Below are 17,376 nucleotides of genomic sequence, written 5' to 3' on the forward strand. Positions count from 1 at the left end.
TAGATTGGCTATGAGTGTTTGTTATTTGGGTCAATTTTATGGTTTAATTTATGAATTAGTGGTTGCAAACACTGGTTTGTGCTAAGTTGACTTGGGCTCTTCTTGAGAAAGAGAGCCTAAGTCTCCAAAATTGACCCAACAAGGAATTGGGATGGACTCAAGAGATTTGATAGTCCCAATTAAATGGTTAAACCTCGAGAGAATAATTACTCAACTTGAACCCTAGTTGCTTGAGCAAATTTGCCTACCCAATTGGTCTTGAGAAAGTCAATTGGGCAAAATCACTCTCTCTACCGAGAGGTGTGAGAGTGGGTAAAATTGTGTAATGGTTATAGCATATTTTCCCAATCATGTCAATCGTGCCTTAGAAGCAATTACCCAACAATTAGCCACCTAGGTGAAAGTCACTACCCTAGTGCCTTTTTATCCATTAGATACAACTTGTAGCAATTCTCGCTTAGCATAATCTAGTTGCAATTATAATTAGTAGTTGATAATAGTAGATTATAAAAGAAATATCCAAAAATGATTGGAAGTGATATTTGGAACAATTACACAATCCCAATCTAATTAGATACTCGACTCCATTCCTAGCTCCCTGTGAAAATCGATCCCGACCCACAAATCGGGTAAAAGCTATTGCAACCCTCTCTTCCTACTTTTTATTAGTGCGGAGTAGGCTGCGATCATATACTAGAATATCATCAATAAAGACAATGACGAACGAGTCAAGATATGGCTGGAACATACTGTGCATCAAATGCATGAAGGCTGTTGGGGCATTGGTCAGCCCAAACGACATAACAAGGAACTTGTAATGACCGCACCGAGTCCTGAAAGCAGTCTTTGGGATATCTGGCTCCCAAATCTTCAACTGATGGTAACCTGAACGCAAGTCAATCTTAGAAAACACTCGTGCACCCTGTAACTGGTCAAACAGATCATCAATACGAGGCAAAGGATACCGGTTCTTCACTGTAACTTTGTTCAACTGGCAATAATCAATGCACATACACATAGAAACATCCCTTTTCTTTACAAACAAGATAGGAGCACCACAAGGTGATACACTGGGTCGAATAAAACCCTTATCAAGCAATTCTCGCAACTAATCCTTCAACTCAGGAGGGGTCATACAATACGGAGGAATAGAAATGGGCTGAGTGCCCGGCAATAGTTCAATGCCAAAATCAATATCTCTGTCGGGTGACATACCCGGAAGGTCAGCTAGAAACACATTAGGGAAGTCCCGTACTATTGGGTCTGAATCAACTGTAGAGGTATCAATACTAACATCTCTTACATAGTCCAGATACACGTCACACCCCTTCTCAACCATTCGCTGAGCCTTAAGGAAAGAAATAACTCTACTAGGAGTATGATCTAAAGTACCCTTCCACTCTACTCACGGTACACCTGGCATAGCCAGCGTCACAGTTTTAGCGTGACAATCAAGAATAAAATAATGGGGCGACAACCAGTCCATGCCCAAGATAACATCAAAATCTACCATGCCGAGCAATAATAAATCGGCTCTGGTCTCAAAACCACTAAGAGCAACCAAACACGACTGATAAATGCGGCCCACAATAAGAGAATCCCCCACATGAGTAGAAACATAAACAGGGGAACTCAAAGAATCCCGAGATACGCCCAAATGCTGGGAAAAATAAGAAGACACATAATAATAAGTGGAGCTTGGATCGAATAGAACCGATGCATCTCTATGACAAACTAGGGCAATACCTGTGATGACAAAATCGGAGGCAACAACCTCGGTATGGGTAGGAAGGGCATAATATCTGGTCTGGCCTCCCCTCTAGGGCGACCTCTACCTCCCCGACCTCCACCTCTAGCTGGCTAAGTAGGTGGGGTAGCAACTGGTGTTGGAACCATAGCTTGGGAACTCTGCGGGGCACGCTGTGGCTGAGGAGTCTGTGGAGGTGCACCCCTCCTTAGTCTGGGGTAATCCCTCACTATATGGCGTGTGTCGCCACACTCAAAACAAGCTCTGGGAGGACGTGGTGGTTGTGACTGGCTCGGGCCAGGTCTGCTGGACTAACCACTAAAAACACCTCATACATGAGGCGCACTAGATATCGGAGGTGCATAATAAGGTTCCTGAGGTATAGGAGGAACTAGAATACCACTGGCTGCTGGAAGAGCTGAATAAATAGGGCGACTCATATAACCCCTACCATGACGAACTGCAGTTGAAGCACGGGCACCAGAATAATGGCCCGGCTCTCAAGACCTCTTGGCCTCCCTCTCCTCTCTATCCCGAGTATGTATATCCTCCACTCTTCTAGTAATGTTCACCACCTGCTGATAAGAAATATCCATCTCCAACTCGCGAGCCATGCTAGACCTGATACTGGGAATGAGCCCCTAAATAAACCGGTGGACTCTCTCATGAACTGTAGCAACCAAGGCTGGTGCATGCCTAGCCAAGTCAGTGAAACAGACAACATACTCCGAAACAGTCATAGTGCCCTGGCGCAAATGCTCAAACTCTGCGCGCCATGCGTCCCTGAGGCTCTGAGGTGACAAACTCTCTTAAGAACATATCTGAAAACTGAGTCCAAGTAAGGGATGATGCCTCAGCTGGGCTGTCCAACTCAAAAGTACGCCACCACTGGTAGATGGCTCCTCGGAGCTGGAAGGCAGTGAAAGAAACCCCACTTGATCCAGATATACCCATAGTGTGGAGGATATGGTGACACTCCTCCAGAAATCCCAGGGCATCATCCGATGCTAAACCACTAAATACATAAGGCTTATATTTCTTGAACCTCTTAAGCCTCCACTACTCATCCTTTAAAGTCGCTGCCCTGTGCTCGGGCTGATCTGGAACTACAGGCGGTACCGGTATAACCTCTAGGATCTGATCAACTTGGACTCGCTTCTTAGGAGTGCGGACGGAGGGAGTCTGTGCTCCTCCCCCGGCCTGGGATGTGGCTGCAGCAAGTGGACTCAGCCTTGCCTGAGCTAGAGTGGTGTATATGCTCACGAACTGTGAAAGAGTCTCCTGAAGAGCTGGAATAGTAGTAGTAGTAGGCGTATTAGGTGTCTGGACTCTGGGTTGGAGCTATTGGTGGCTCCTCTATAGCAGCTCGCCCGGGTGCTCTAGCTGCACCACGTGCGCGTCCTTGGTCTCTACCCCGGCCCTGACCTCTGGCGGCTCTAGCCAGGGGCGCGGGTGCCTGGTCATCTCCGGTAGCACGTGTCCTCACCATCTGTGAGAGAATAGAAGACAGAAGTTTAGAATTGTGATATCAAAAATCTCGCACGACAAGGAAATCAAATGAAGTGAAATTTTCCTAACAGTTACGTAGCCTCTAGTAGATAAGTACAGACGTCTCCGTACCGATCCGCAAGACTCTAATAAACCGGCTTGTGATTCATGACTCCTATGAACCTAGAGCTCTAATAATAACTTGTCACGACCCCAGTTTGCCCTTCGTGAATTATCGTGACGGTACCTAGTCTCTACGACTAGGTAAGCCTAACAATTTACGGAAAAAGAATCAATAGATAAAAACTAGTAGAAACTGCGAATAAACATAATAAAAATATTTAAGATGCCGCTCGGCATATACAAATATGCACTATTAACTGAAAAGATCTCCCAAAATCCGGAATCTCATGAAATCACAAGTTAAGAATACTACATAGTGCTCTAACTTTAGAATGTCTAAATCAAAGTAAATACAGAAGGACTATAACTACAAGAGAGAATGAAGAGGGACTCCTCGGTCTGCGGACGCGGCAAATATACCTCGAAGTCTCTGAAGAATCACCTCGCCTCAAGGATGGTAGGGCTGAGCCAAAGAACCTGGATCTGCACATGAAAAATATGCACAGGAAGGGCATGAGTATACCATAGCGGTACTCAGTAAGTGCCAAGCCTAACCTCGGTCGAGTAGTGATGAGAAAAGTCAGGGAGCTACTGATTATAGATGAAAGACAAGGTAAAACAATATAGAATACGACAATATAATTAAAGTACTAACAATCTATAACGAATAAAAACACAGAAAGAATCTAATTCAGTACACAGAAATAGCAACAGGGGATCTCCTGGGATACCGTCCCGTAGTCCTAAAGTAAATACACAACCATCTCAGAAAAAAAATATACAGTTCTATTCAAGAATTAGATAGGAATTTCTACTCTAACATGCTGCACAGAGTACAAGTAGGCATTTAAAGCAGGAAGGGCAATTAAGTCAGTAGACATGCTTTCCTAATCTAAACAAGAGGCTTCAAGTACAAGTATTTGCTAAACTACAAGAAAACATAGTATTGGCTTAATGAAAATGGGATTTTCAACAATTATCAAGTGTATGCACTCGTCACCTCACGTACACGACACTCATATAACAACAATACCAAATCTTAAGGGAAGTTCCCCACACAAGGTTAGGCAAGCCATTTACCTCGAACCAGCTCAATCAACTCGAAATCATGTTCTTGCCACGAGTACCCGACTCCAAATGGCCCAAATCTATTCAAATCATTTGCATAATGTAAATATAACTTCAAGCAACTAATTCCATTAATAAATTCGAAGCTAACACGCAAAATTAAGAAAATTGCCCAAAAAATCCCCCGGGCTCACGTCTCATAATCGGTTAAAAGATACGGATTATAAACCCTCATTCACTCACGAGTTCACTCGTACCAAAATTACTCCAATCCGATACCAAAATCTTGATCAAAACCCCAAAATTAAGCCTAAGAACTTTTCTCAATTTTACCCTAATTTCCCACCCCAAATCCGAAATTAGATGATGAATTCATATTTATATTAATAGGTTATAAGCAAAAAGGAGTTAAGAATCCTTACCTGAAAATTCCCTCCGAAAGTCTCTCAAAAATTCGTCTCCTACCGAGCTCCCAATTAAATTTTGTGATATGAACTCAAAACCCTCAATTTTGAACTTTATGTTCTGCCCAGATGCGACCTTAATTGCGATCATAGAAGCTCCTACACAATCGCGAAGAGCAACTTTACTGGCTTCCAGATTTACCCTACACGAATGCGATACTCCCTATGTGAACGCGATGCTTGCTCTGCTCAGCTCTACGCGATCGTAGTTGACCTCACACGATCGCGAAGAGAAACTCCCACTCCATAGCTGCCTCACTTCTTCCTCTTCGCGAATGTGGCGTAGCCCACGCGTTCGCGATTCAACTTCCACCAATACTATACGTTTGCATTCTTTTTCCCGCGATTGCATAGAAAAAAATGCCCTCTGCCTCATCTAAGCCTTCGCGATCGCGAGCCTCCTCACGCGATCGCGATGAAGGAAAGTCTGCAACAGAAAACCAGAAAAATCTGATCCTTCTCCAAGTCCAAAAATGGTCCGTTGAGAATCTGAAACACATCCGAGGCCCCAGGACCTCAACCAAACACACCAACCAATCCTAAAATATCATACGAACTTAGTCCAACCCCCAAATCACATCAAACAATGCTAAAACCACGAATCGCTCTCCAATCCAAGCTTAAGGATTCCCAAAACTTCTAAATTTCGTTTTCGATCAAAAAGTGTATCAAACCTCGTCCGAATGACCTGAAATTTTGCACGCACGTCACATTCAACACTACGAATCTATATAACTTTCAGAATTCCATTCCGACCCCGATGTCAAAATTTCACTATCGAACCGGAAACTTCAAAAATTCAACTTTCGGCATTTCAAGCCTAAATAAGCTACGGACCTCCAAAATGCAATCCGAATACGCCCCTAAGCCCGAAATCACCCAACGGAGCTAACAAAACTGACGGAATTCCATTTTGAGGCCGTCTTCACACTGCTCTGACTACGGTCCAAATTCTAAAGCTTAAACTCTATTTTAGGGACTAAGTGTCCCAAAACACTCCGAAACTCAAAATAAATCATCCTGGTAATTCAAAATAGCAGAAACAAACACGGGGAAAGAAATTAATAAGAGATCTGACATTAATTCTTAAAAAGATCGGTCAGGTCATTACAAAAACCCAATTATTCACTTTAGAAAAGTTTAGGAAAAATCCCAATTTCTCTTTTAGAATCATCAATCAAATACCAAAATCGGAGATAGAATCATGAATATTATCAAAACCGAGTAAACAAATACTTACCCCAATCCATGTAGTGAAAATCCCCTCTAAAATCGCCCAAATCCGAGCTCTAGATTTCAAAATGTGATAAAATAACTCAACCCTCGAAATAAATAGGATCTGCCTAGGCTCTCCGTATTTGCGAAAAAATGTCGCACTTGGGCATCGCTTTTACGTCAAGAACCTCGCTTCTGCGAGTAACACATATATCACGAACTCTTGCACATGAAGATCTTTTGCTTTTGCGACATCGCAGGTGCAAGGAAAGCTCTGCGTCTATGCCCCACTCGCTTTTGCGCCAAATAGACCGCTTATGCATTATAGCAGATACGCTGAAATATCCGCATTTGCGGACTCCTGCCCCCCAGCTCCAAATTGCGCTTCTGCGCTTCGAGTGCCGCATCTGCGGCTCTGTACCTGCGCCTAAAGTTTCGCAGGTGTGGGCACACCAGATCTCTGCCAAAAACCAGCATTAACCAACATGTTCCAAAATAATCTAAAACTCACTTGAGCCCCTCGGGACCCCGTCCGAACATGCCAACAAATCCCAAAACAGAAAGAGGACTTACTCGAGGCCTCAAATTATACATAACAAAATCAAAACCACGAATCGCACCTCAAATCAAACTTGATGAACTTTTGAACTTTCCACTTCCAAAATTCGTGTCGAACCATATCAAATCAACTCAGAATGGTCCTAATTTTTGCACACAAGTTCCAAATGACATAACAAACATATCCCAGCTCCTTAAACAACAATTCGAACTCGATGTCATCAAAGTCAACTCCCGGTCAAACTTATGAATATTCTAAATCTCCAAATTGCCAACTTTCACCAAATAGTATAGAAACCTTCTAGGAATATCCAAATGTAAATCCGCACATACGACCAAGTCCAAAATTACCATCCAAATTTAACGGAACCATCAAAACTCTGATCTGAGGTCAAATGCATAAAAGTAAAACTTGGTCAACTCTACCAACTTAAGCTTATAAACTAATCTCGAACCACTCGAAAACCAAAACCAACAATACACGCAAGTCATAATGCATATGTGAAGCTACTAATGACCTCAAATCACTGAATCATATGCAAATGCTCAAAATGACCAGTTGGGTCCTTAAAACGGACATAGCTTCAAGTGAATAATATCACACTATATTAAGAGTATCTTGGGTCTGGTTGAGACCAACAAGTAGTAACTGGTGTTAGCTAATGCTATTGGTTGTAGGTACCAGAATTGATGTTGTTGAATGATGGTGGTGATATTGGGTAGTAACTTGTGGTGATGGTTGCTGATAGTAAATGTTAACAATAGTAGTTGGTGATGGCAATTGATAATTATGATAGATAATGATAGTTAATGGTGGTGGTGACTCATAGTGGTACAGACTTACTATATTAATTGGCAGCAACGATGGTTTTGGGTAGTGTGTGATGTAGTTGATAATGATGAATGATGATGGCAGTAGCTAGAGGTGAAATGTCATATTTGCATAAATCCTTTAATGATAGCATCTTACCAATATAATGACTTTTAAGTACTAATTATTCAAATCTATTCAGTCCATTAAAATTATAAAAAAATAAATGTACTTAATGATTAAGATATAATAATTAAAATTTAGACCTAAAATATAAATACACTTAATTATTTAAATATGAATAATTAAGATTCAAACTTTAATTAAATGCAAACAAATGAGTCTAATATTCTTCCTAAATATAAAAATAAAAGCAGAATATATAACTATTCATCACGCAAAATTTTGTTGGAATACGGATTTTGATTTCAATGATATTGAACACGTTAACTAAGAGGTGCTACGCCACCACCTCAGCTGCAATTACCTCCTTTACTCGATACCAACCTCCAGGGGCGGCTCAATGAATTAGGTGGCCTAAAGCCAAACCATAATAGGAGGCCCATAAGCTTATTTCATAAAATCCATATACCAATAACTAATGAGCCACAAAAAAACTTACTTTATGATCGATAGACCAATCAAAAAAGATAAAATAATAATAACTAATTTAGAAGAGCTAAAATTAGAAAGGAAAATGGTCAGAAACAATAGAAAAAATGAAATTGTTGTGCCTAGAGAAGAAAAAATTAGAGTTGAAGAAGGAAGTGAAAAAATATACTAACAGGGCCAATTTTAGCACAATTGACACTGCACGGCAGTAGTCAAACTCTCAGCCACTCAGCCTTCCTTTTTCGCACACAGTCCGACACTTAGATTATTTCAGACTTGTAAAAACGTAGCAACACAGAGAGATACGGGTAAAAAACCAACCTTCATTAATTCTCGCAGAATATAAAGGACACTCTGTTGGAAAAGGCTTGCATATGCTACTTGCCTTAGTCCCAACGAAATACACATATAAAAGGGGGTTGGCTATGGCAGATTTACAAAGGGGCAGTTACAGGGCAGTTATACAATGTGCCTTGCATATGGCAAGCCTAAAAACAAAGCTAACTATCTTGTCCTAAATTTGAATTCAAACTTTCCCACGAATTTGAACTCATCTTCAGCATTTCGGTCAACTGTAACATGTGCTTTGCACATGCTTAACTTCCATAGCACATGCACAACACACTTCTTCAGTCACATAACTTGCACACTTGTTTTCCAGCTTTTGCCCACAGTTTGTCTTCTTGCCTTGCCTTGTCTTTGGACCATGCCTCGCCCATAAGCTCATGACCATGTCTTGCCACAAACTTTGTCGTCTCACTAATTTGCACGTATGCCTTAGCCATGTTCCATGCCCCTTCATTTGCCATAGTCGTTGCCCACAATAAGAGGTATCAGATTTACTTGTAGATGTAGCTTTTTATTGGCAAGATTGGAAATTGTTGCTCTCAATATGAAGTAATCTTGAATTTTGATGCTTAAATTTCCATTCTCTGTAAAAGTCTGTATTTTTTTGTTCTTTATTTGACTTGGTATAAGTACCATTTTGCTGAATTTTATTCATTATATTGTTTTGAACATGGATTTACTTGATCCCCCCCCCCTCCCCACTCCCTTTTTCTCTCTCGCACACACACATATTCAGTTGGTTATTCTGAGTTCTATGTCTGAAACTGGCAGGGTGTTTTGTAGTTTTGATTTCTTTGGCTAGGGGTGTCCATTCGAATCAATTTATCGATAAATCGAATCGATTATTTGTTATCGGTTTATCGAGTTATCGATCTCGATTTCGAAATTTTCCTTATCGAGTTATCGATTTCGATTTCGATTTTATCCGCTTCGGTTATCGGTTTATCGATAAACTGATAAGATATACTAAAAAGACATTTTTTTTTACCCTTATTCTATAATACCCTTCCCTTTACCCTAAGTCTCTAACCCTATTATTTCCTCTACCACATTTAAGGAATGATCATATTTAAAGCTCAAGGGAATGAAGTTCAAATTAATAGAAAACAAAATTAGCTGTGATGATGTATTTTTTTTTATATCGTTGGAATGTTGGTGGCATAAATTTGATCTCTTACTTTAGTTTCGTTGCATGTGCTTGTTGACACAATTTTTATGTTATAAACGGTGTTCGTCTTATTTTAGCTTCTTTTTGTCCATATTAGTTAGGCGTATTTATAGCGATATACTTTCCGTGGAATCCCGCAAATTTTCTTATTGGTGTAACCGATAACCGAATCGATAAGCCCCAAAAATCGATAAATCGAAATCGAAAAAATCGAAACCTTACTGAAACGATAACGATAAGCATATGTACAAATTGATAATTTATAAGTAATTATCGATAAGGGTCAAAATCGAATCGATAAATCGAATGCACACCCCTATCTTTGGCTCCTGGTTTGCCCTAGCAATTTAGACCCCCTTTTTTTCCTGATATTAGAAATGTTAAGATATTCTGGTTTTTCCTTGTGGAGCAGTGGGAATTCGATTTACTTCTCTATTGTCTGCACTTATAAGATTAGATGTCTATACTTGGTGAAGGTGCAACTCCATAAAGCTTTTAGCGTGAGCAAAGTATCACTACACCTACTTCTTTGTGATAATGGGTCTGGATTTGGTATAAACATATATTTTGCCTATACCATTTTATGCGACAGTGATTGACTGAATGTGAAATTTAAGTAATTAAAATAGATTTGTGACATGTAAGTCAAATGTATGTAAAGTACCAACAATGTCCTTTTAAACGGGTGGAGGTGAGAGTTTCACATGTATTTTCATTTTAAATGAATGGTAGTGAGGGTCCAAATAAGTCACGCGTTAAAGATAATATGGGGATGCTAAGATTAAATAAAAAGAGAAAGTTTATCGCATAAAATGGCATATCTAAGAGTATTTTTATAATTTTCAAATATTTTGAGCCAAAGGCAGAGGGTTTGCCCAATTTCTTCTGTATGCGGCAGCCCGTCATGTGTGTAATTGTTTGGTGGGTATATAGTTCAATTAACGGAAAAGGGTTCAAAATACCCCTAAACTATTGGAAAAGGTTTAAAAATATCTTCCATCCACCTATTGGGCTAAAAATATCCCTCCATCCACTTTTTTGGTTCACTTATGCCATTTGACCGTTGGGTCAATGCTTAATTAAAAATAATTACTTAAAAAAATATTTTGCAAAATATTTTATTTTTTTAAACTAATGCACCAGCAGTAGTCCATTAATTTAGTAAAGTCTTTTTTCAGTTATTACAAAAAACAATTCAGTTTTTACAAAAAAATATTATTATTTTTTTTCATTTTTTCATTTTTTAAAGCATTTTTTTGTAAAAACTGAAAAACAATTGTAAAAACAAAAAAAAAATGTTTTTAATAAAATATTTTCGTTTTTTAAAAACTGAAAAAATATTTTCAACAAAAAAAATTCATTTTTTTGGGGCGGGTTAGTCAGAAAAACGATTAGATATGGGTTAGTCTTTCTAATAGGTTAGAAATTTTAATTTCAACCAATAAGAAGTTGCCGCGTGGAATTTAAATGCTTTCAAAAAATTTAAAAATGAAAAAAAAATATTTTTCAAAAACGAAAATATTTTGTCGATAATATTTTTCAGTTTTTTAAAAACGAAAATATTTTATTCAAAAAAAAATCTTCTGTTTATACCAATTATTTTTAGTTTTTACCAAAAAATTGCTTTAAAAGAACTGAAAAAAATGAAAAAAAATATTTTTTTATAAAAACTGAATTGTTTTTTTGTAAAAACTGAAAAGAAGAAGAAGACTTTACTAAATTAGTGGATTAATGATGCATTAGTTTAAAAAAAAAAAATTATTTTGCAAAATATTTTTTTTAATTAATTATTTTTAATTCAGCATTGAGCTAACCGTCAAAGAGGGCATGAGCGCGGAAAAAAAAAAAAAAAAGGGATGAAGGGTATTTTTAAAGGGCCATTTTGAACCTTTTCCGTTCAATTAACTAACTTAGGGTTCACACTGCAGACGCATTTGGTTGAAGCTAAGTCGAATTTCACAATGCAAAGTCTCCAAGCAACTTCAGCCTCATCACTACAAAACTTATTTTGGGGGAAGAATCTCAGCTTTGCACCGTATACTCTTAACAGAATGCAAGATTTCAAACCTGCTATGACATTGCCTCCATCTGGTATGTCTGATGTAATAGCATATTTTGTTGTATAGCTATATCAATATGACTCTATTTTGAAAACTGTACAGGACCGCAGAGGTTATCCATAAAATGTGGGGTTCGGTTCCGCCCTTGCATTGATATACACAAGGTCTTTTTCTTCTTTTTCTTTTTTACATCTTTCGTTGTTTGAGCTATGTATATCTTTCAAATTTTTGCGAATAATTATGCAAGTCCTGGTGGCCTTAGTCATAAATTGAGATTATGTATTTGAGAAGGTTCAAGAACCTGTTCGCTGCATTTATGGGTTGGATTATGACATTAGATGAGTATGATATTGGGGTTTCTTTATGCTTGCACCTTCTTGTTATGCTTTAGCAAATGACTTGCAGTGACATCATCGTTTAGTGTTGACAGTACGGAGTATATGTATATACCATTACCAGTTAAATGAAGAAACCAAAATGGACCTGGTATTTTGGTTGCATAGAAGGATTAAATAGAAGAAGAAAAGAGTAAAGGTTCATTACTACTGGTATTCATTCAGCATTTAATAGCATATCTCATTTGGGAAGTTGTATCAAATAGATAAGTCAGAGAGGAGACTAAACTATTTATGTTTCTCTAATTACTTTTCAAGGTTTCCAGAGAGTGCTAACTTTTACAGTTTCCTAAATTCCTCAAGATACTAGGAAGATGTTTACTTGAAAATTTCATTTTTTTAGGGAAAAGTGAAGCAAATTGTTGGATCCACTCTTCGAGATTCTAAGGAGGCAGATACAAGCCTGGTAACTAACTTTGAATCTGATAAATCAGCTGCAGAATATGCAAAGCTTTACAGAGACGACGACCTTGTAGGTGGCCATGTAATTATGCTTGGTGCTGATACCTTGAGCATATCAGCTGCAATTGAAGCGTTACATGCTTACCCTGGTAGGGCATCAGTCCTTCTCTTCTTTTATGGTTGTTTTCACTTTTTGGCATCTCTTGTAAAATATGAGCAACCCCAAATCCTTCTATTGCCCAAACCTCCATTTCTCCTACTCATTATCCCCCTTGTTTGACTCTTCCTCTAAGGGTTGTCGTGTAATAAGCACATAATGTCCACTAGAATGCCCAAGGATTGTTTCAACAGTGGGTGGTAGAATCATGGAAACGCTTGCTTATTCCATATTTTGGACCTTAGCTCCATGGAAGAATATGTTACTGTTGAAACACGGAAGAATCTGAAATCCTAGGCTATATCAAAACACTATAACAAACAACCAGTTCAGATATTTGTTTGGCATATGAAATTTTAATCTTAGAACTAGATGTTTTGTCACACTTAGATATAAAAAAGTGCCATAGATGAGTATCACTCTCATACATAAATGTTTGTCTTATTATTTGACATAATTCCCAGTATATGAAACTAATATGTGCCATAGATATCCAAAGATTAGCCAGAGTTATTGTATTAAACTGGTAAAACATGAGTTGGAGCAAAATCGAATTGGTTGTTGAAAGATTAGCCAGAGTTTTAGAACTACTTATTATTATTAGTTAATAGAAATGTCAGCAATCGATATGGGCTGAAGCTGGTTTAATATTGCTTTTGGAGATTTGGTTGTTACATGTTAGTATCAACTGAAGATAAAATCGAATTGGAAAGGGAAAAAGGTCTAAATCATTTTTACTTGGTTGTGTATGTACTTAGTAACTGCATGTGATCTTTAAGCTGTTGGCCACTTTTAGTATAACTTTATTTGAAACTGTTTACTACAAATATATATTACAGGTACTCGATGTTATACTAAAGTGTATATAGGGTTGATACAACATCTCAACTTACAGATTTTTCCTCTGGTGATATCCTTCGAGGGGTGAAAACATCTAGGTGGGTTGCAAGTTGGAGGAGGAATCAGAACTGAAAATGCTTTGAGTTATATTGAAGAAGGAGCCAGCCATGTCATTGTCACCTCGGTATGTATTCATGATTAAATTCTTGTACAAAAGCAACTTTTAGTGTTATATTTCTCATGTTACGATTTCTGAAAATATCTCACTGTCATCTTCTTTTGTCTTAAAAGACAAATTATTTAGTATTGGAATGTATTGGACCTGAATAGAGTGTAATGGTTACCGAGGATTTACATAAGACACCCTAACTAATTTGGAATTTGAAACCTAATTGATTGATATCTCATAGTCATATCTTTCTCGTGCTCTTCTTTATATGATTTTGTACTAGTGTTGAAACCCCTAATTTGCCTTAAACACAGACAGGACCTAGATAAAGTGGAGCGATATAGGGTATTCATATAGATTCGTAGATTGATTGATTGCTCGTTTCATGAGAATAGAAGCAGCTAATGCGCCTGCTATACACTCATAGTTTAAATTGATTCCTACCTCCTTATATTATTTAATTATTTTGTGTACGACAATCATGGGCTGGCAAGGAGAGCAACAAGTATTAAGTTGAACTGTTGCCTTCGATAGAGAAAGTGAAGCTGCCTATCCTTTCCCATCTTTCTGCTCTTTATCATAATTAACTAAAAAGTTCAATCTTATGTCAGTTTGCTGGTGGCGTCGGGTGAGAGGTGAGAGAGTGAGTTGACTCCATTGTAATCTGAATCAGCATGATTATATGCACTTAAAGTAGATAAAAAATGCTGCAGGATCTCGTCTTCAGCTCTAAAGTATTAAGCTTACTACGGATCTAAGATTAATCATTTCTATTGGCTGAAAGCTACCTAATTGAGTGAAGAGCTCATAATGAATTTAATGACACGTCAATACACTTCAAAGGCGGTTTAGCCTGCAGAATACTGTTTGAACAGTGCATAGTTGTAGAACTAAAAGAGAAAAAGTTATAAGCTGGGTAGGAAACTGGGAATATGGCTAGTAGTTGTATAAAAAAAATTCTGCGGGATAGCGAAGCATGCTTACAGTTTCTTAATAGAAGTACTTAATTCAATAAACCAAGCAACTAATTGATGAGAGAACAATTTGAACAACACAGAATAGATCTTAACTGGTGCAGCAGCAAAGTGCTGGAAACAACAAATAAATTCAGAGCTTTCAATATGAACTGAAGGTTTCAGAATCGGCATTAAAGTCAGTATAGGAATTGGGTTCTCTCAAAGTTGTTAAACACCTCAAAATCTCTTCTCCCAATGTTTAAAAATTCATGGCGTGCCTCAATTTTTTTGTACAGAAAATGAAAATAGTTCTAAATTGTGATTGGTTATATTTCTGTTGTTTTCCAAAGGATAGATGATTTGCTTTGGAAGCCCTCTCAATATTGTTATATTACGAGATCCTCTCTATCTGATACTTATTGTCTATGTTGCAGTTTGTCTTTAACAATGGGCAAATGGACCTTGAGAGACTTAAGGAACTTGCTTCTCTCGTTGGGAGAAATAGGCTTGTTCTGGATCTTAGTTGCCGTAAAAAGGTATTCACTTTTTAAATGAAATTATCTTTGATAAACAATACAACATAAAAAGGTATCCATTTTCTTGTGGCTCCTAGAAAGACAGAGTTCTTCATATTAATGTAGAGGAGATTCTTGTCTGGGACTGGCTCAGGGCATGAATAGATGATTGAATTTGTAAAACTAGACTCAGTTACTGCTCTCCTTTCTTCTGCTATGATAGATCCAATGACTTGAAAGAACATGCAGGAGGGCGAATATGTAATTGTCACAGACAAATGGCAGAAGTTTACTGATGTACGTCTCAATGAGGAAGTCCTGAATTTTCTTGCAGACTATTCTGATGAATTTCTGGTTCATGGAGTTGATGTTGAAGGCAAAAAGTAAGTCTCGGTACTTTTCCTATGTACCGTCATTATAGAGTTGCAATAGCGGTTGATGCAATTATTTAATGAAAGACTCCTTTTGATGTTTGAATTACCATGTCAATGACATAGACAACTAGGTTGTTTAGGGCTTTATGCCAATGACTGTCCCAATGTCTTGTGAAAAATGAAAATGAAAAATAGTGAAAGCTGCGACTTCTACTGCTTTTTTAAACGGCTTATTACCTTGGCGATCCAATAAAGTAACTTTCTTTCTCTAGCATACTGTAATGACCTAAATGTACTAAATGCGCTAATTGCTGAGATCTGACCTAAGTTTTCTATTTTCTTGATCTGCTTTGAGTTCTTACACTTTTTATCAGCTTGTATCATTAACTAGTTTAATAATGAGGTATTTCCCATAACTACCTTAAATCTGGCCCTGATTGAGCAAAGGTCCATTGCCTGTTATCTGAAAATGGAAGATCTTATATTGGTGCATGTATTTTCTTCTGCAGCATTCTCAAAATATAGTGCACTAGAATGCGAAGTTACTCGTGAGAGATAGTAGTTAAAGAGAAATATTATTTGGATATCCATGTTCATCATTTTAGTCGCACATATGGTTTGTAAATGATCTGCTAATCAAAAAATTTGACATACGTTTCTTGTGTAACACAGGTTGGGAATAGATGAGGAGCTCGTGGCATTGCTTGGAAAGTATTCCCCTGTAAGTGCAGTTTATATTATTGACTGCTGTTTGTATTAACTAGTTTTTCTCACTATCGTGGCTTCTCATTCTGCTATTCTGGGGAGCATAATAAATAGATTCCATCAGACAATGCTAGTCAAATAAGGGACAAATGCTTCTCTGCCGGCATTTATGTTTTTCTTTTCCCCTTTTTCTAGATATTGAATGCTGAATGAGCATTGATCCGTTTTTAAGTTTTAAGGGAATTTAGACAATGAACAGGTTATCAGAGAAGAAGAGTTCTTTGAGCACCCCCCACCCCCCCAAAAAAAAGTCTTGGCTTTGTGCCCTATATACTCCCCTTTTGTCATAAGGCCTAGTCCCTTATATTCGAGACACAGCCCCAGGGTTAAGGGGAATGATGTAGATCAATCACCTTAAATAAACAACTACATAGAGGTTCTCCACTAGTCTATATATTCTTTGATTTCGTTGCCCTCGTATTCCAGATGAAGTGACCAAATTTTATCTTCACGTGGCTCTCAGATTCCTGTAACATATGCCGGTGGTGTCACTGTGATGGCTGATCTGGAGAAGATCAAACTTGCAGGGATGGGGCGTGTGGATGTAACTGTGGGCAGTGCTTTGGATATTTTTGGAGGTAACTTGGCATACAAAGACGTCGTGGCTTGGCATGCTCTGCAGGATCCCTTGGCTGTCTAATCTTAACTTCCAATTGTTTGTTCAGTCGGATTAGAGGTGATATCATTACGAGGGAGTAATTCAGATTATACGTTTTTCTATATCGTGGGATATTACATGAATTTTGAACTCGAATTTGTTTTGCCCAGAAAGACTTGTTGTGTAGTTTCACCTAGTTAATTGGAAAAAAGAGGTAAAAAAGACTTCTCAAGTCTTGTGGAAGAATATAGGACACAAGGAGTTCGGGGGTCAAATTAAAAATAACAAAAGTTGCGGGTAATTTTGAACATCTCCAACATCTCCCGTGATGTTTGAAACATCCCGAGGACGTTTCAAACATCTCCCGAGATAGTTGAAACATCTCCCGTTTCAAATGTCCTGAGGATGTTTCAAACATTAGGGGAGATGGAGGAAGGGGATGTTTTTGTAAATAAGAAAACTTTGGGGGTTTTAAAGTGTCCCTTCTACCCCATTTTTAACACTTTCGTCTTAAAAATTTATATAAGTTTATAGTGTCTTAAA

General features: G+C 38.0%; 1 protein-coding gene across 1 annotated transcript; it reads left to right on the forward strand.

Moving 5' to 3' along the window:
* Positions 1–11,507: 11,507 nt before the first annotated feature.
* On the forward strand, positions 11,508–17,006 carry LOC107821260 (1-(5-phosphoribosyl)-5-[(5-phosphoribosylamino)methylideneamino] imidazole-4-carboxamide isomerase HISN3, chloroplastic-like). Its single transcript, XM_016647686.2, has 8 exons — positions 11,508–11,693; positions 11,765–11,826; positions 12,401–12,608; positions 13,555–13,640; positions 15,016–15,117; positions 15,346–15,479; positions 16,143–16,191; positions 16,699–17,006. Exons 1-8 carry the CDS (start codon positions 11,564–11,566, stop codon positions 16,873–16,875), a joined length of 948 nt encoding a protein of 315 aa, XP_016503172.1. The 5' UTR covers positions 11,508–11,563; the 3' UTR covers positions 16,876–17,006.
* The last annotated feature ends 370 nt before the right edge of the window (positions 17,007–17,376 follow it).

This window comes from Nicotiana tabacum, chromosome 11 (genome assembly GCF_000715075.1).
Source record: "Nicotiana tabacum cultivar K326 chromosome 11, ASM71507v2, whole genome shotgun sequence".
NCBI lineage: Eukaryota > Viridiplantae > Streptophyta > Magnoliopsida > Solanales > Solanaceae > Nicotiana > Nicotiana tabacum.